A 20,360-nucleotide genomic window follows, 5' to 3' on the forward strand; every position below is an offset into this window, starting at 1 on the left:
TGGTCTCTGCACCCAGAAGTGTTTCGAGAGATCTGTCGCCGCTGGGGAACGCCGGACGTCGATCTCATGGCGTCACGGCACAACAACAAAGTCCCGGCATTCATGGCACGGTCACAGGATCACAGAGCTCGGGCGGCGGACGCGTTAGTTCAGGATTGGTCGCAGTTTCGACTGCCTTATGTGTTTCCTCCTCTGGCGATGCTGCCCAGAGTGTTACGCAAGATCAGGTCCGACTGCCGTCGCGCCATTCTCATCGCTCCAGACTGGCCGAGGCGGTCGTGGTACCCGGATCTGTGGCATCTCACGGTGGGTCAACCGTGGGCGCTTCCAGACCGCCCAGACTTGCTGTCACAAGGGCCGTTTTTCCATCTGAATTCTGTGGCCCTCAACCTGACTGTGTGGCCATTGAGTCCTGGCTCCTAGCGTCTTCAGGGTTATCTCAGGATGTCATTGCCACCATGAGACAGGCCAGGAAGCCAACGTCCGCCAAGATCTATTACAGGTCTTGGCAAATCTTCTTATCCTGGTGCTCTGATAACGGTTTTCCTCCATGGCCGTTTGCCTTACCCACTTTTCTTTCATTCCTTCAATCCGGAATGGACAAGGGTTTGTCACTCGGCTCTCTCAAGGGCCAAGTATCGGCGCTCTCCGTATTTTTTCAAAGGCGCCTAGCCAGGCTTCCGCAGGTCCGCACGTTCCTGCAGGGAGTTTGCCACATAGTCCCACCTTACAAGCGTCCGCTGGAACCCTGGGATCTTAACAGGGTGCTAACGGCTCTTCAGAAACCACCTTTCGAGCCGCTGTGGGATGTCTCTCTATCACGTCTTTCGCAGAAGGTGGCCTTTCTAGTGGCAGTCACATCACTCCGGAGAGTGTCTGAGCTTGCAGCGCTGTCATGCAAAGTCCCCTTCCTGGTGTTTCGCCAGGATAAGGTGGTTCTGCGTCCGGTCCCGGAATTTCTCCCTAAGGTGGTATCCCATTTTCATCTCAATCAGGATATCTCCTTGCCTTCATTTTGCCCTAATTCAATTCACCAATGTGAAAAGGATTTGCACTCTTTGGATCTGGTGAGAGCACTCCGGCTATACGTGTCTCGCACGGCGCCCCTGCGTCGCTCAGATGCGCTCTTTGTCCTTGTCGCTGGCCAGCGTAAGGGTTCGCAGGCTTCCAAGTCAACCTTGGTTCGGTGGATCAAGGAACCGATTCTCGAAGCCTACCGTTCTTCTGGGCTTCCGCTTTTTTCAGGGCTGAAAGCCCATTCTACCAGAGCCGTGGGTGCGTCCTGGGCATTGCGGCACCGGGCTACGGCTCAGCAGGTGTGTCAGCCAGCTACGTGGTCTAGTCTGCACACTTTCACGAAACACTATCAAGTGCATACCTATGCTTCGGCAGACGCCAGTCTAGGTAGGCGAGTCCTTCAGGCGGCGGTTGCCCACCTGTAAGAGGGGGCCGTTTTTTCGGCTCTTGTTTATTGAGGTATTCTTTTACCCACCCAGGGACTGCTCTTGGACGTCCCAATTGTCTGGGTCTCCCAATGGAGCGACAAAGAAGGGAATTTTGTTTACTTACCGTAAATTCCTTTTCTTCTAGCTCCTATTGGGAGACCCAGCACCCGCCCCTGTGCCCTTCGGGCTGGTTGTTCTTTTGTGTACACATGTTGTTGATGTTGAATTGTTCTTTTGGTTCATGGTTTTCAGTTCTCCGAACATCCTTCGGATTGAATTTACCCTAGACCAATTCATAAGTCTTCTCCTTCCTGCTTTTGCACCAAAACTGAGGAGCCCGTGATCCACGGGAGGGTGTATAGGCAGAGGGGAGCGGTTACACTTTTTAAAGTGTAATACTTTGTGTGGCCTCCGGAGGCAGAAGCTATACACCCAATTGTCTGGGTCTCCCAATAGGAGCTAGAAGAAAAGGAATTTACGGTAAGTAAACAAAATTCCCTTCTTTATCAAAACTACACTAAGCAGCCCAGTAAGTAACACACCACTGGAATCAGGATCTCTGCCACTATGTTATGCTTCTCTCAGATTAGATAGCAATAACCTGGTGACAGATTCCCTTTAATGTAAAAAAACTTTTTTTTTATATACCTCTTTTAAAAGTCCCGTACTTTTTCCTCTGTACTGTAACTTCCAATCTGTGGTTTTTTTTTCTACATTCAATTGAGTTTTGGTTCAGTGTCTCATCATGCACTGGGGATTCTGAAACAAGACCTCAATGGGCTGGGACAATGGTCGCTGACGCAGCCGCTCTTCACACCCTGAAACAAACTCTCAGGGGGACGAGCCTTTCAGGGGCTGGGATATTCTATGTTACATGGAGTGTGTGCCGGTTGTCAGAATTGCTGCATGCCCACTCTGCTGTCCTTTCATTGCGCTCTGAAGAGCTCTCAGTGGCTTTGTTCTTCCAGAGATGACCTGTAACCAGATATGTCCACTGACTGTTTTCTCATAGAGAACAGAGGAGCACAATTCCACCTCACTCCTCTCTTGGGTGACACCCGAAACGTTCCCTATACACCTTTCCTTGTCATAAAAAAAAAAAAAAACCTAGTTACTGCTTCATATCCTCAGCGCTCGATTTAAGAGAATCTCTTTACTGCATCACTGTAAAGAAGGGCACATTTTTTTTATCATCTTTATGATCCTAAGTGATTTTTCAACAAATAAAACTTCAGTTCAGTTGTGCTTTATTGTATTTTCTATAATTGTTACTTGTTTGTATATGATCCTCCTGAATTGTAAGGTGCTGCGGAATATGTTGGCGCTACAGAAATAAAGATTATTATGTCTTGCTGCCTGTGATGTTAGTAAATGAGGGATGAATTGGATTACGGTGTTCTTCTTTCCGCTACATACTCATTAAGTTAATTCTTCTTGTATTTTCTTTTTCATGCAGTTGATGAAGAGGAGGAATATGAGTGTGTCAGCGTACTAAACTCCCATACACAAGATGTAAAGCACGTAGTGTGGCATCCCAACCAAGAGGTGAGCGGAGCTGACGGGACGTCGGGAGCTCTACAGAGCGCTGCAGCCTCTTACCCACGAATGTTCTGCAGCGGGGCACAGTGTACTCTGAGAAAAGCCTCGCATGCAATGGCATTAAAGGGCTATGCAGTTTTAAGATGTTATCACTTTTTGGATTGGTTGTGGCTCAACCTCTGACCCCTCCACCAATTGCCAGAAGAGGGCACTTTTGTTCCCATCTGATCAGATTGGCAGTGTGATACCGACCTCCATCTTTTCTATTTAATGGAGAAATCGGAGCACTGTACCCTGCTTTTTCTGGGAGTCCCACAGACTGTGAATAGAGCAAGGATCAAACATGAGCGCTGACACTCCAGAAAAGAACAAGAGGGGTCCTGTCCTGACACTCAGGGGATGGGGATGTCATCAATTGGACCCCCATTGATCTAGAAGGGGCTAGGTGATAGCCTCTTGTAACTGGAATACCTCTTTAATGTGTTATAACTTTGTCTTTATGCATAGTTATTAGCATCAGCCAGCTATGATGACTCGGTGAAGTTGTACCATGAAGAAGAAGATGACTGGGTGTGCTGCGCCACTCTGGAGGGCCACACGTCAACCGTATGGAGTTTATCTTTTGACCAGAGTGGGGAGCAGCTGGCCACCTGCAGTGATGACAGGACTCTGCGGATCTGGAGACATATAAGGTCTGAAGAAGAGCAAGGTAATGACATGCTACTGGACGGACTGTATACGGAACAGTAATAGAGGCACTTTCCTACAACTCTGTTTGGAGGTTAGCTCAGTAGCCCAAATGTGGATGAGAATAAGCGGTTTGCTCCAAATTTAAAATGGGTGTGACCATAAAGACCAATGGGGTTTTCCTAAAATTAGAAGTTATATCCTAACCAAGGGATGAGGAACCCTTTTTTGTTTCCCATTTGGACATTTAGAGCATAATATACATCACATGGAAGACACAGATTGCTGTATATACACATCCCATAGAAGACACATATAATATATAAAAAATATATATACTAGCTGTACTACCCGGCTTCGCCCGGGTTAATAACGGCTGTTAACAAAATAGAATGTATTAACAAAAATGTATTCTGCACACAAAAAACACAAAACAAATAGGTGTGTTTTAGGGCGATTATGTGGCGACGTTGGTGTATGTGTGGTGAAATGTGTGCTGAGGGTTGTATATGTGTTCACGTATGTGGTAGTGTGTGGCGCATTTCTTCATCGTTCCTTCCATGGGAGACCCAGACCATGGGTGTATAGCTACTGCCTCCGGAGGACACACAAAGTACTACACTTAAAACGTGTAGCTCCTCCCTCCGGGCTATATACACCCCCTGGATGACAATCTAACCAGTTCAATGCTTTGTGTTTCAGGAGGTCACACACACACACATGCATTCTCTGATTTTTTTTTTTCATTTTCAAGATTTTATTTTTAAAGATATGGAAGAAAAGCGGGTCCAATCTGGACTCCCGGCATGTCCCTTCACACCCCACTGTGTCGGCGGTGCTGTTAAGGTTGACTTTGCAAGGCTGGAGCCTTCACATGCCGTGCTCCTTCAACATCCTTTTCAGGCTCTGGTTTGAAGTGGGAGCCATCACGGTCCTCTCTGCTGTGCAGGAGACCGGTCTCCATCCGCAGCCCTGTCAGGTTCCTGCTGGACGGAGCATTCGACCTTCCCTCAGGGACATGGCCCTGCGTCTCAAAAGCTAAGTATTGAGACGTTTTTCAGGGGTCCCGGGTACTTTTATTGAGGGGAGAGTATGTTATTTGTCTTTTACTGTAATTCCGGCCGGTTCTCGGTGTTTTTCCGGAGAACCGCGCCGGGGGTGCCTGCTCGTCGGCCGCACGCTACTAATCTAGGCCCCGGCTTCAGTTTGGGCCTAGTTTTCGGTTTCAGCGTCCCTGCATGTCACTCATGCAGATGCATAGGTGGCGCCGCCCACCGGCCGGCTAGCAGAGGGGAGGACACTCCTTCTGTGGAGATGTTCCCTCCCCTGTATCTCTCCCTGGCCCTCTGGTTTCCCGCTCTTGGGCTTCTCCCCGCCCCCCTCCTCCTTCCAGCGCCATTTTCTCAGCGTTCTTACACTGATCGGCGCTGGATGCTGCAGCTGCTGCTTTTGGAGAAGGCTGACGCGTTACTGGGGGTCTGAGCTGTGGAATCCGGAGGGCACAAGAGAGCGGTCTGGTAAGCCACAACCTCTGGTTGTGGGCTTTTTATTATACACTCTCAGGGCATTCTATAGGAGTGTATTCCAGCTGCAGAGCCTCACCTCAGCAGCATGTCTGTCACTAGGAGCAAGGCTGCAAAGCTGTACGCTATATGCACTGCTTGTAAACTCATTCTGCCAGAGCCAAGCACATACCACACATTGTGATGCCTGCTCTAACATGGTGATCCCTCAGCCTAGAGCCTCCTCAGGGGTTCCTCCGGCCACTCCAGCCCCGGTGGCTGATCCCCCGGCCTGGGTAGCATCTTTTTCCAGAGCTATTTCCCAGTCTTTTGCCGACTCTATGGGACAACTGTACCGGACACTGCAGACCATGCATCAGCCTCCTTCTCAGGCTGCCTCTGTTGCTCCGAGGTCTGCAGAGCCCTCAGAGCATGTTTTAGGACCCCGTCCTCCTAAACGGAGACGCAGGGACCCTTCTCCTTCCTCGTCCCACGGCTCTGATTCTCGGGCCGAGGTGCAGGGCGAGGAGGATACTTTTACTGTGGGATCAGACGCTAGCTCTAGGTACCCCATTGCCTGGTCTGAGGATGATGCGGATGTTAGTGACTTGATTGCGTCCATTAACTCCGTTCTGAACCTCACGCCACCAGTGTCAGAGGAACCAGCCTCTCTGGTGGAGATACATCAGTTTGCCTCACCTAAGAAGGCTCGGAGTACGTTTTTTAACCACTCCAGTTTTCAGGCCACTGTCACCAAACCCAGGGCCTGTCCTGACAAATGCTTTCCAAAGCGTAGTTCTGATGACCGTTTTCCTTTTCCACCAGATGTGGTAAAGGAGTGGGCTCAGTCCCCAAGGGTAGACCCTCCGGTGTCTAGAATCTCAGCCCGCACAGTCGTAGCGGTGGCTGATGGCACCTCTCTTAAGGATCCCACTGACCGACAGGTTGACCTTCTGGCCAAGTCTGTATATGAGGCGGCAGGAGCCTCCTTCTCCCCGTCTTTTGCGGCAGTGTGGGCTCTTAAGGCAGTCTCTGCCTCTCTGGCGGAGATACATTCCCTCACCAGGGACTCTATGCCTGAGATGGAGGCCTTAACTTCTCAGGCTTCGTCTTTTTCATCCTACGCCATGTCTGCCATTCTGGAGGCTTCTCACCGCACGGCGGTGGCCTCCGCTAACTCTCTCGCGATCCGCAGGATTTTGTGGCTTCGACAGTGGAAGGCAGACGCTTCTTCTAGGAAGTATCTTGCTGGCCTCCCCTTTGCTGGGTCCCGGCTGTTTGGTGAACAACTGGATGAAATAATTAAGGAAGCGACTGGAGGGAAGAGTACTTCCTTGCCACAAGCTAAAGCCAAGAGACCTGTCCAGGGCAGGAACCAATCGAGGTTTCGTTCCTTTCGTTCCTCTAACTGGTCAGCCTCTAAGCCCTCAGCCTCGTCCACTACCGCAGCCAAGGATCGTAAACCCATCTGGCGCGCAAAGCCGCATCCTCAGAAGCCCGGAGGAGCCGCTGCCACAAAGGCAGCCCCCTCTTGACTATCTGGCTGCGCCAGCAACGTCCTTAGTCGGTGGCAGGCTCTCCCGCTTTGGCGACGTGTGGTTTCAACACGTCTCCGATCAGTGGGTGCGGGATACCATCTCCCACGGCTACAGGATAGAATTTTCTTCCAGCCCGCCAAACAGATTTTTTCTGTCCACCCCTCCCTGCTCCAAGGCCGCCGCCTTCTCTCAGGCCGTGGCATCCCTGCAGGCCAACGGGGTTATTGTTCCGGTTCCCGCTCGGGAACGGTTCAGAGGTTTCTAGTCCCCAAGAAGGACGGTTCCTTCCGGCCCATCCTGGATCTCAAGCTTCTCAACAAGCATGTTCAGGTGCGGCGTTTTCGCATGGAGTCTCTGAGATCGGTCATTGCATCAATGACCCAAGGAGATTTTCTGGCATCCATCGACATCAGGGATGCCTATCTACACGTGCCTATCGCGGTTTCACACCAGCGTTGGCTCCGCTTTGCAATCGGAGAGGAACATTTCCAATTCGTGGCTCTCCCCTTCGGGTTAGCCACGGCCCCTCGTGTTTTCACCAAGGTTATGGCAGCAGTGGTTGCGGTTCTGCACCTTCAGGGGTTGGCAGTAATCCCCTACCTGGATGATCTTCTAGTCAAGGCCTCATCCAGGGCGGACTGCCAGCGGAGTGTCTCGCTCACTCTCGCCACGCTTGTTCAGTTCGGGTGGCTTGTCAACCTGCCCAAGTCCACTCTGACCCCGACCCAGGGGCTTCTGTACCTAGGGATGCAATTCGAGACTGCCGGCACTTGTGAAGTTGCCCTTGGTCAAACAGCAGTCCCTTCAGCTAGCGGTGCGCTCTCTGCTGAGGCACCGCCGTCATTCCATCAGACACCTCATGCAGGTGCTGGGTCAGATGGTGGCGTCAATGGAAGCGGTTCCATTTGCACAGTTCCATCTGCGTCCCCTGCAGTTGGACATTCTCCGCTGTTGGACAAGCGGACCTCTTCCCTGCACAAGCTAGTGGCTCTGTCGCCACAGACCAGGAGCTCTCTTCAGTGGTGGCTTCGGCCCCTCTCTCTGTCACAGGGACGCTCCTTCCTGACTCCGTCCTGGGTGATTCTCACCACAGATGCCAGCCTCTCCGGTTGGGGAGCAGTTTTTCTCCATCACCGAGCACAGGGCACTTGGACTCCGTCCGAATCAGCCCTCCCGATCAATGTGCTGGAGATCAGAGCTGTGTTTCTAGCTCTCCTAGCCTTGCACCACCTGTTGGCGGGCAGGCACATTCGAGTCCAGTCGGACAACGCGACAACGGTTGCCTACATCAATCACCAGGGCGGAACCCGCAGCCGCCTGGCGATGTTGGAGGTTCAACGAATCCTCCAGTGGACGGAGGACTCCAAGTCCACCATATCAGCAGTCCACATCCCAGGCGTAGAAAACTGGGAGGCCGATTATCTCAGCCGTCAAACCGTGGACAGCGGCGAGTGGGCCCTACACCCGGCAGTCTTCAGGTCAATCTGCCGCAAGTGGGGTACTCCGGAAGTGGATCTAATGGCATCCCGGCACAACAACAAGGTTCCGGTTTACGTGGCTCGCTCCCACGATCCTCAGGCCTTCGCAGCGGATGCGCTGGTTCAGGATTGGTCACAGTTCCGTCTGGCGTACGTGTTTCCCCCGCTAGCTCTCTTGCCCAGGGTTCTGCGCAAGATCAGAATGGGGGGCCGTCGGGTCATACTCATTGCCCCGGACTGGCCCAGGCGAGCTTGGTACCCAGACCTGCTCCGCCTGTCTGTAGAGGTGCCGTGGCATCTCCCAGACCGCCCAGACCTTCTCTCTCAAGGTCCGTTTTTCCGCCAGAATTCTGCGGCTCTCAGATTGACGGCGTGGCTCTTGAGTCCTGGATCCTGACGGCTTCAGGTATTCCCTCTGAGGTCCTTTCCACTATGACTCAGACTCGGAAGTCTTCTTCGGCCAAGATTTATCACAGGACTTGGAGGATCTTCCTGTCCTGGTGTCGCTCTTCCGACCATGCTCCTTGGCCGTTCTCCTTGCCGACCATCCTGTCTTTTCTACAGTCTGGTCTACAGCTAGGACTGTCCCTCAATTCCCTCAAAGGACAGGTGTCGGCTCTGTCGGTATTATTCCAGCGGCGTATCGCCCGACTGGCTCAGGTGCGCACCTTCATGCAGGGCGCAGCTCACATCATTCCTCCTTACCGGCGGCCTTTGGATCCCTGGGACCTTAATCTGGTCCTCACGGCCTTACAGAAACCCCCCTTTGAGCCTCTTAGGGAGGTTCCCTTGTTTAGACTTTCACAGAAAGTTGTTTTTCTAGTAGCCATAACTTCTCTCAGGAGAGTTTCTGATTTGGCTGCGCTCTCTTCGGAATCCCCCTTTTTGGTGTTTCACCAAGACAAGGTGGTTCTTCGTCCGACTCCGGATTTTCTCCCTAAGGTGGTGTCTTCCTTCCACCTTAACCAGGACATTTCTTTGCCCTCTCTTTGTCCGGCCCCTGGGCATCGCTTTGAGAAGGCGTTGCACACCTTGGATTTGGTGCGAGCGCTCCGAATCTATGTGTCACGCACCGCCGCTTTTAGGCGGTGCACCTCACTTTTTGTGCTAACCACGGGTCAGCGCAAGGGTCTCTCTGCTTCTAAACCGACCCTAGCTCGTTGGATTAGGTCGGCTATCGCCGATGCCTACCTGTGTTCTCAGGTGCCTCCCCCGCCGTGGATTAAGGCGCACTCGACCAGAGCTGTCGGTGCCTCCTGGGCTTTCGGGCACCAGGCTACGGCCCAGCAGGTTGTCAGGCTGCCACTTGGTCCAGTCTGCACACTTTTTCGAAGCACTACCAAGTGCATGCTCATGCTTCGGCAGATGCGAGCTTGGGCAGACGCATCCTTCAGGCGGCTGTCGCCCATTTGTGAAGTTAGGTTTTGCCTACTTCTCAGTTTGGTTTATTTCCCACCCATGGACTGCTTTGGAACGTCCCATGGTCTGGGTCTCCCATGGAAGGAACGATGAAGAAAAAGAGAATTTTGTTTACTTACCGTAAATTCTTTTTCTTATAGTTCCGACATGGGAGACCCAGCACCCTCCCTGTTGCCTGTTGGCAGTTTTTGTTCCGTGTGTTTTCACGGGCTGTTGTTGTAGACAGAGTTCCGGTTTTTCCGAGTTTTACTCTATCTCTACTTATGGGTGGATGTCCTCCTTCAGCTTTTGCACTGAACTGGTTAGATTGTCATCCAGGGGGTGTATATAGCCCGGAGGGAGGAGCTACACGTTTTAAGTGTAGTACTTTGTGTGTCCTCCGGAGGCAGTAGCTATACACCCATGGTCTGGGTCTCCCATGTCGGAACTATAAGAAAAAGAATTTACGGTAAGTAAACAAAATTCTCTTTTTTGTGTGTGTGTTCATATCCCTGAGTGTCATGGGTATCCCAAGTCGGGGCCCTACATTAGCAACTGTACGGTATATACTGGCAGCTGTCAATTTGCACCCAACACTTTTCGTTTCACTTTTTCCCCATTATGTAGATAGGGGCAAAATTGATTGGTAAATTGGAACGCGCGGGGTTAAAATTTCGCCTCATAACATAGCACCTGGCGCTGCCCGGGATAGTAACTGTCTCTCTGTTTCTCTCCCATTCTCTGTCTGTCTCCCCCTCTGTATATATCTCTCTATCTCTTTCCCTGTCTGTCTGTCTCTTTCCCTGTCTGTCTAGCTCTTTCCTTGTCTGTCTATCTATCTGTCTCTTTCCCTGTCTGTCTCTTTCCCTGTCTGTCTCTTTCCCTGTCTGTCTCTTTCCCTGTCTGTCTCTTTCCCTCTCTTTCCCTGTGTCTGTCTCTTTTTCTCTCTTTACCTGTCTTTGTCAGTCTCTTACCCTGTCTGTCTCTTTCCCTCTCTTTCCCTGTCAGTCTGTCTCTTTGTCTGTGTCTGTCTCTTTGTGTCTGCCTCTTTCCCTGTCTGTGTCTGTCTCTTTCCCTGGCTGCATTGTGACATGCCAACATTCCATATAAGGGCGTAGCTGCAGATTCTTCTGAAGTTCTGGCTGCACTGTAGCTCCCAGCTCCATTCGCTTTAATGGAGGCAGGTTTTTTGGTGAATAACTGTAAAGTGCGGGGTTAAAATTTCCCCTCAAAACATAGCCTATATGACGCTCTCTGGGTCCAGAAGTGTGTGTGTGTGCAAAATTTTGTGGCTGTAGTTGCGACGGTGCAGATGCCAATCACTTACACTGACACACGGACACACCGCTTTATATATTAGATATTACACCACAAAGCAGACAACAAGTGCTGTAGACACCACATAGGAGACACAGAGACTGCTGTATATACATAAGATAGGCACGGAGGCTGCTGCTTTGGAGGCAGGACAGGAGCATAGAGCGTGCTAAATCTGCTGACAATGTCCTAGCCAAGGCGAATGTTGGTCGTAATCCAGCATTGTGTGTGCCACAGCAATATACAGTAGTGAAAGAGCACTACATGCATGTGCACATGCTCAGCAAAAAAAATAAACAGCCAGTAGCCCAAGCACTGCAGCCCACCAGGGATCTACTTGAGGACTGGGCCAGATGGCATCACTGGTTGTAAAGGCCGGCCGGAGGAATCCCACCTCTGATCTGAGATAGCTTGCGGATTGCTGCAAGTCTGACTCATGGGAACCCAGCAATATGTAGAACAGGGCTGTTGACCCCTGAGATTGAATGGAGGGGAGGTGCTCATGTTCATCCACCCCTCCATTCATTGACTATAGGAAAGCAGAGTTCAGCACTCCCCGATTTCCATCCATCCCACAGACAATGAATGGGGCAGAGGATGAGTGTGCACCTCCGCTTGATCGTCAGGACTGATGGAGATCCCATTGGTTAGTTCCCCAACACACAATCAGTTGTCCTATACATAGGGTGTTGCAATTTTGAGAAAACCCCTTTAAAAGAGCACATTCATGTGATGAATTTTGTTTTTCCTTTACACTTGAATGTGAAGTTTATTTCTACCCTGGGGGGGGGGGGGAAATATGGCAAATGTGTATCAATATAAAAACAAAGTGACTCCACATGTGACCGCTTATACTTCGCAGCCTCCCATCCCACCCCCCTTTTAAACTGAGTTATTGAAGGGGGCTGGTAAGTAAAACTTTACTGCATAGTTGAGTCATCAGATTTCGGGAAGCGGTGAGATTCAGGCTCGTGACATAAAATCAAGCTTGGGTAAATGTTAGATTTTATCTATGAATAGAACGTGACACTAGAACAGTAAGAAACTATAGGATCAGAGAAGATCTGCCGTGTGACAGGACAGATATCATCCCGATCAGTCTATGAAATGCTCAGTGACGTACACTGCTAGGATTCAAGGCTTCTCCAGAGGCGTATTTCAGGTCCTCATAAGACCACCTCCCCCCCCATAATTTGTATAGCCAGACTGCAATGTATAGCCAGACTGCAATGAGAAAAGGTTAAGGAAGCTGGACCAACAAAGTATACGGATGGAGGCGTCTTTATGATTAGTCATCATAACCCATAACTTAGCATAATTGGAAAGAACGATTATTTAAAAGGCTGGAAATTAAGGGGTTAATCCTGCGCTGCCGTTGTGGAGAAATGAGGCTGATGATCCGATGAACAACGTGTAGTTTCATTTTCAACGCGTTTCGCAGTACATAAACTTCTTCAGTAGTTTGTTTTGAAGTGTATTTACTTCGAACGCGTTGACAATAAAACTACACGTTGTTCATCGGCCTCATGTCTCCACAATGGCAGCACAGGATTAACCCCTTTATTTCCAGCCTTTTATGTTCATTATTATGTGATTGCACCAGCCGCTTTTCTGTGGATTCACAACTCCCCACCGGGTGAGCAGTTGTCCACTATTGCCATCTATTTATACTCCAATAAGGCCCTATAGCAATTTTTCTTTCCAGATTTTTTTTTTTTTTTGCGAAGAATGACTTATTTGTAACAAAATCAAGTTTTTGGGATTTTTTTAAGATTTTTTTTTTTTTTTTTTTTTTTTTGCTGATTAGCAAATTTTTTCAGTAGAAAATGTACACCACATATGTCATATAAAGCTCATACTCCTAACATAGCTACATAATTATTTAGGAAAAAAAGATCCCACGTGGAAGTGTGTGTGCACCCTGACCGGATACCACAACAGGACCATCTATGATGTGAACTGGTAAGCACCTGAAACATTTCCTGCCGGCCCAGTGCAGTTTTCCCATTTATTTTACTGTGAATTGACAATAAGCTGGGGAGGATAGAAGTGTGTAAAAGATAACTGCATGATCAGACTACACAGGGTTTGTTACAGTTTGTAACCATTGCGAGACATAGGTTTGCATAGGAGCTGCAATCATCTGTTTACTGTAGATGCATTGGTTGTAATAGTGCACAAAGCCATTCACCTTAGGAGCAAAGGAGGGGTGGAGCGCAGTAAGAGGCATGGGGGCAATGTAGGGGTGGCGAAGTAAATCTGTGGGCAATGGAGGGGGGGGGACAATAAACAGATTTTTGTGTACTCACCGTAAAATTGTTTTCTCTTAGCCATCATTGGGGATCACAGGACCATGGGTGTTATGCTGCCTATCCATAGGAGGACACTAAGTAGATGCAAAAGACATTAGCTCCTCCTCTGCAGTATACACCCCCTGGCCGGGCCAGGCAACCTCAGTTTTAGTACACAAGCAGTAGGAGAAAAAAAATAGTAAAAACTTACCTCAACAGAGGAACATGAGAAAAAGAGTCATAACCAAATAAGGTACTGAGAGAACCAAGGCCCATCAGGGCAACAGGGTGGGTGCTGTGTCCCCCAATGATGGCTAAGGGAAAACGATTTTACGGTGAGTACACAAAAATCCGTTTTTCTCTGACGCCTCATTGGGGGACACAGGACCATGGGACGTCTTAAAGCAGTCCATGGGTGGGAAACATAAAAGAAGACAACACAACCCAAGGACTAGGAACCAGTCCCAGACAGCCTGGAGTGCCTACTGAGAGAGGTGCTCTACTGCCGTTTGCAGAATTTTCCTACCCAGATTTGCCTCAGTTGAAACCTGGGTATGGACTCTGTAATCCTTTGAAAACGTATGTAGGCTAGACCAGGTCACAGCCTACACACCTGTTCCACTGAAGCCTGATGCCGAATGGCCCACGAAGCTCCAACTGCTCGCGTGGAATGAGCCCGCAGCCCACTAGGAATGGGCTTGAGTTGCAAGCGGTAGACTTCCTGGATCGCAGAGCGAATCCAGCGAGCCAGCATCGCCTTTGAAGCTGCCTGTCCCTTCTTAGGCCCCTCAGGAATGACGAACAAAGAGTCAGTTTTCCTAAAGGGGGCTGTCCTGGATATGTAATATCTGAGAGCTCTGACGAGGTCTAACGAATGCAGAGACCTTTCCACCCTATGAACCAGGTGTGGACAAAAGGAAGGCAGGACAATGTCCTCATTCAAATGAAACTGGGTAAGAACCTTTTGGAAGGAAATCCGGAAGGGGGCGCAGAACCACCTTGTCCTGGTAAAAGATCAGAAAAGGCTCGCGGCAAGAGAGTGCTGCCAGCTCCGAAACCCGTCTGATGGACCTAATTGCCACTAAGAATGTTACCTTCCAGGACAGAAGAGCAAGGGAGGATTCCTTGAGGGGTTCAAAGGGAGACTTCTGGAGACCGTCCAGAACGAGGTTGAGGTCCCATGGTTCCAGCGGCCGTTTGTACGGGGGAACTAGATGGGAAACGCCCTGGAGGAAGGTCACTATGGGGAGATAAGGTATGCACACCAGTGACTATGTAAGGGGAATACATGAAATAGCAGAAACTGCTGTGTGAATACTGACTTGAAAAATGCAATAGCTATATGTAAGAGTGAAAATATGAAAAATGGAATCTGCATTACTGCCATGAACATATGAATCAAGAGAAATTTAGCTACTGAATTGATCAATGCAATAGAGCCCCAACACTACGCCAAAGTATTTCTCTACGTTGGGGTCCCTAGCTTGTGTGTGTCCTCTCATACAGTTAAAAAACTTACCGTGTATGGGAAGCTGAGACCCAGGCTATTTATGCGTATGATATGGATTGGCAATAGGTGTGGTTGGGGAGGGTTCACAAACGAAAAACTACTAACAAATAAGGAATAACGTTTGGAACACCATTCTAAGTCTGAACTGGGTGCAAAAACCTAAAAAAACATCACTATGGGGAGATAAGGTATGCACACCAGTGACTATGTAAGGGGAATACATGAAATAGCAGAAACTGCTGTGTGAATACTGACTTGAAGAATCCAATAGCTATATGTAAGAGTGACAATGTGAAAAATGGAATCTGCATTACTGCCATGAACATATGAATCAAGAGAAATTGCAGTCGCAAAGGAGCAGTCGCGGAAGGAGGGGGCCTTGATGAGGAGGTCGTCCAAGTAAGGGAGAGCGACTACTCCCCTGGCGTGAAGGACGCTCATGGCGGCCGCCATGACTTTGGTGAAGACCCTTGGTGCGGTGGCAAGGCCGAAGGGTAGAGCTACGAATTGAAAGTGGGAGTCCTGAATTGCGAAGCGGAGGGGTGATCTGGGGCGATGGGTATGTGCAGGTACGTGTCCTTGATGTCTATGGAGGCGAGGAATTCCCCTTCGACCATGGATGCAATAATGGACCTTAGGGACTCCATTCTGAATCTCCGTACGTGCACATGTTTGTTTAGGTGTTTGAGGTCCAGGATGGGTCGAACTGACCCATCCTTTTTGGGGACCACAAAGAGGTTGGAATAAAAACCCCCGAACTTCTCGTCGTCTGGGACAGGTATTATCACTCCTGCTGTTTGGAGCGAGTGGATTGCTGAGAAAAAAGCTTTGCGTCGTTTTCGAGTCTTTGGGGGGTTTGAGAGAGAGAACCGACTCGGGGGTCGGGTCCGAAATTCTATGTGGTAACCGGAAGACACAAGGTCTCGCACCCATTTGTCGTCTGAGGCGGCAGCCCAGATGTGTTGAAAGAGCCGCAGTCGACCTCCTACAATGAGTGTGTCTTTCGGGGCGCCGAAGGAGTCATGAGGGGGGAAAACGTCGTGGCCGAGTCTCCCTAGTCCTGGACTGTTTCGGTCTAGCCTGCCATGACTAAGTGGGTTTCGGTGAGAGCTGACAGCACGGGATGTCGACCAACCAAATGAGTTCCGAAAAGAGCGGAACGAGGACTGTGGACGTCTGGGGAAGGACGTCCTGGACTTCAGCTGGGGGAGGGAGATACTCTTTCCTCCCGTGGCGTCAGAAATGAGCTTGTCCAGACGTTCGCCAAACAATCGGTCTGGAAAAAAGGGAAGGCCCGTGAGAGACTTCTTGGAGGCAGAGTCCGCTCGCCATTGTCTGAGCCAGAGAGCTCTACGGATGGCTTTGGTATTTGAGGCGGCAAACGCTGCGCAGGTAGCAGCGTCCATGGAGGCCTGGATGAGGTACTCCGCCGCAGCGGCAATTTGAGCTGTTACCTCTGTGAAGGTATGAGTGAACTGGGATTCCTCAAGCAAAGTGTTAAGAGAGTCTGCCCAGACCGAGATCGCCTTTGCGACCCACACAGAGGCAAAGGAGGGCGAGAGGGAGGAACCCGCAGCCTCAAAAGCAGAGCGGGCGAGGTGCTCCACCTGATTAAGCTCTATGAAGATCTTCGCACGCTTTCTTGGGGGGCGGGGCTTATTGCGGCCCCGGGGGGGAGGCTTAGCACTAAAAGAGCGGGGAGATGAGTCAGTGTGCCCCCCCCCTTCTGTGGGTTGTTAAAAAATAAAACGTCGGGAAGGGAGCTTCTGAGTTTTCCTCCCTCTCCCTACAGTCAGCACACAGCTTGTCACCAGTGGTTATCAGCCGGCTTTTCTGCTAGAGCAAATAAACAGAGCAGATAATAAACAGCGTGAGTCCCTGAGCCCTGGGCCCTCCTCCCCTGCCACCGGGAAATTATCTGCAGGACTTTCTGCAAACAGCAGAACTTCCCCCTCCTCCAGACAGCAAGCTAGAGAAAGTTAACACTGTGTGTGCAGGATCCTTACTCCTTGCACATAATAAATACTGTAAATGTCCTGGGAGCCTTCCCTGCAGCGTCTTTTTTTTCCCTTTGTCTGGGAAACCAGTCAGGGGGGATCTCACCTTAAAACACTGCTTTCCAGGCAGTGAAAATAGCAGAGTCAGCTTGCTGTGTCGGTGTCATATTCAACTCAGAGCCTGCAGAGAGGGGCTGAGGAATTGGGCTATAGGGCACAGGCCTCTACCCTGGGCTTTGGAAAATCGGTGTCTGTGGAACCCGTTGTCCAGCCCAGGATCCAGCGTCACGGGAGGGGGTACGTGTAGGCAACACTTCACGTTCCCGCCCTTTGATGGTAGTGGGAGATCGGTCCCAAAAGGAAACCGTCACCCTCAAAAAATAACAAGCCTTGAAAGGAAGTGCCTCCTACAGACACTAAGCTAAAACTGAGCTTACCTGGCCCGGCCAGGGGGTGTATATTGCAGAGGAGGAGCCATGCTTTTGCATCTACTTAGTGTCCTCCTATGGATAGGCAGCATAACACCCATGGTCCGGTGTCCCCCAATGAGGCGTCAGAGAAAAACCTTTTAAGGGAATGATAAAGTAGTAAGTGCACGGAGCAATTCACCTTGGGGGCAAGGGATGGGTGGAGCGGTAAACCTGGCGGAAAGGGGAGGGTGGAGAAGTGGCATGGGGGCAAGGGACGGGTGGAGCAGTAAACCTGGGGGCAAGGGAGGGGTGTAGCAGTAAACCCAGGGGCAAGGGAGGGGTTGAGCAGTAAATCCGGGGGCAATGGTGGGGGGAAGCAGTAAACCTGGGGGCAAGGTAGGGGTGGAGCAGTAAACCCGGGGACAAAGGAGGGATGGAGCAGTAAACCTGGGGGCAAGGGAGGGATATAGCAGTAAACCCGGGGGGAATGGTGAAGCAGTAAAATGGCAAGAAAGGGATGGAGCAGAACGCGGCATGGGGGCAAGGGAGGAGTGGAGCAGTAAACATGGCAAGGGAAGGCTGGAGCAGTAAGGGGCATGGGAGGAGTTGAGCAGTACACAGCATGGGGCAAGGGAAGAGTAGAGCAGTATACTTGGAAACAGAGGAGGAGTGGAGTAAACATGGGAAGGGTGGAGCAGTACGCGGCATGGGAGCAAGGGAGGGGTGGAACAATAAAGCTAGGGACAAGGGAGGGGTGGAGCAGTAAACATGGGGGTAAGGGAGGGGTGGAGCAGTAAGCAGGATGGACATAAAAGGGATCATACACATTAATCGGATTTGATATAGGTACCTCATTTATTTTTGGATTACCTCTCTGACATACTTTATCACCTTTCCCATTAGGAGCCATCTGACAGGGGCCATTGCTACGGCTTGTGGAGATGACGCCATAAGGATTTTTGAAGAAGATTCTGACTCTGATGCTGGGCAGCCTACATTTTCATTGACAGCGCACATGCCTCGAGCCCACTCCCAAGATGTCAACTGTGTGGCATGGCACCCTAAAGAGCCTGGCTTCTTGGCCTCTTGCAGTGATGATGGAGAAATGGCTTTTTGGCAGTACCAGCGGCCAGAGTGACTTACAGTGGGATTTCTCTAATCCATCTTTTAAATTACTTATAACATAAAGGAGGGGAAGAACCATCGCTCCCCATGTCGGCCATCTGCCCGGCCGCCCTCTGTTACTTATCAGGTTAGCTTCGCACCTGTTGATGATTTCAGTGTATCTGGCTATGACCTATGGGCACCTCCAGGAGTGACTGCTGGTGTGAGCCCCACTTCTCACCATTTTGTTACAGAGATGTCCGCTCTTCATTGTGTCCTTACTCATTTTATGTGAAATAGTTTATATAATTAGCAATTCCAAAATAAAGGATTGCTAAAAGATATTGAGTCAAGATTCTTTATTGAAACCTGAAAGTTGGGGATCAAACTTTTTCTTACCAGAGAAGGCTGCAATTAGAATTTCTCTATTTAAGACATATTCTGCACTGACCACTCGCTACAAATCGATTGGTAAATCTGCCAGATATGGGGACGGATTATCAGCTGACTGACTGATCAGGTTACAGATGCTGCCCATTAAAATCTATACAAATAGCCTCATCACAATGGAAGAGAGCAGGAACTCTGCTGCCACCCGCTGGAAGTAGCGATCCTCAATATAGACCAGTGTGGCTAACCTATGACACGAGTGTCACAGATGACACGCTGAGCTATTTTTGCTGACACGGGGCAGGCGGTCGCATCCCAATCTATAAGACAAGCTAAGGCCGCCGGTGATTTAACTAGAATTGCATGTGCGGCCCCAAACTGTTCCGAAATGACCAGCCGGGGGGCGCACATGCAGTTCTAGTTAAATCACCGGTGGCTTGTCTTATAGATTGGGATGCGGCCACCGGTGATTTAACGATTGTGTTCTGTACCTTTTCATCAGGATCCTGAGTGATACATGCTTACATAACACGCCTCTCCCTAACCCTCCAGAGCGGAGAATGAAGCAGGCGTCATTGCAGGCGGGTGCCAGGTAGCATTACATTGCGCCAGTGTGACTACTGCAGCAAGTCCACACATCAGCACATTTATAAAGCGCTGCTGTTGCCAGTCGGAATCTGGTTCAGCAGTGCTCAGGATATGTTCTAAAAAAATTTGGTGGGGGAGAACTGGGGAGGAAGGAAGAGGAGTTAATCACTGCTGAGGGGAAGAGGAGATCATGACTGCTGAGGGGAAGAGGAGAGCATGACTGCTGAGGGGAAGAGGAGATCATGACTACTGGGTGAGGGAGGGGGCCTGCTTGGGCTTGAAGTGTACGGAATACCAACCTTCAATTGAAGATTAAGCCAATGAAATTCAGCAATATAAGTCACTTAACATATAAGATAAAGAATTGTTTCTCTGATGCCTCATTGGGAGATACAGGACCATGGGTGTTATGCTGCTTATCCATAGGAGGACACTAAGTAGATGCAAAGATGTTAGCTCCTCCCCTGCAGTATACACCCCCTGGCCCAGCCAGGCTACTACAGTTTTAGCTTAGTGTCTATAGGAGGCACATCCCCAGAATTCTTTTTTTTTTTTTTTTTTTTTTTTTTGCAGTCAGGTTGCAAAAGGGTTTGGCCCTCAGCTCCCTTAACACTAGAACTACTGAGGTAGTCATTTTGACTACTTTGCACCATGTATTTCTATATAGGTGTCACGAGTCCAGTAGTTCTAGTGTTAAGGGGCAGATTTTATCTCTCTCAATATTCTATCAATACCACCTAGCTTGCAATCCGCAAGTCAAGACTTTCCTCAAGGGTGTTTCCCATCTAGTTTCCCTGTATAAACGGTCGCTGGACCCATGGGACCTCAATCTCGTTTTGGACGGTATCCAGAGGTCCCCTTTTGAACCTCTTAAGGAATCTTCTCTTGCTCTTCTCTCCTGGAAGGTAATATTCTTAGTGGCGATTACGTCCATCAGAAAAGTTTCGGAACTGGCAGCACTCTCTTGCCGCGAACCCTTTCTGATCTTTCATCAGGACAAGGTGGTTCTACGCCCCCTTCCGGATTTTCTTCTGAAGGTTACTTCCCCGTTTCATATGAACGAGGACATTGTTCTGCCTTCCTTTTGTCCACACCCAGTCCATAGGGTGGAAAGGGTTCTATATTCGCCAGACCTTGTGAGGGCTCTCAGATATTAAATACCCAGG

The 20,360-nt window shown here is 49.9% G+C and overlaps 1 protein-coding gene across 1 annotated transcript in view; it reads left to right on the plus strand.

The window, feature by feature from the left end:
• CIAO1 (cytosolic iron-sulfur assembly component 1) overlaps nucleotides 1-18,558 on the plus strand; it is a 34,305-nt gene extending 15,747 nt beyond the window's left edge. The window contains exons 5-8 of the mRNA XM_075346198.1: nucleotides 2,902-2,990; nucleotides 3,492-3,693; nucleotides 12,791-12,866; nucleotides 18,016-18,558. Coding sequence (XP_075202313.1) covers nucleotides 2,902-2,990; nucleotides 3,492-3,693; nucleotides 12,791-12,866; nucleotides 18,016-18,250 — 602 coding nt within the window. The 3' untranslated portion in view covers nucleotides 18,251-18,558. The remainder of the gene's footprint in view (nucleotides 1-2,901; nucleotides 2,991-3,491; nucleotides 3,694-12,790; nucleotides 12,867-18,015) is intronic.
• Nucleotides 18,559-20,360: the final 1,802 nt, after the last annotated feature.

The sequence above is a fragment of the Anomaloglossus baeobatrachus genome, chromosome 4 (assembly GCF_048569485.1).
Source record: "Anomaloglossus baeobatrachus isolate aAnoBae1 chromosome 4, aAnoBae1.hap1, whole genome shotgun sequence".
Taxonomy (NCBI): domain Eukaryota; kingdom Metazoa; phylum Chordata; class Amphibia; order Anura; family Aromobatidae; genus Anomaloglossus; species Anomaloglossus baeobatrachus.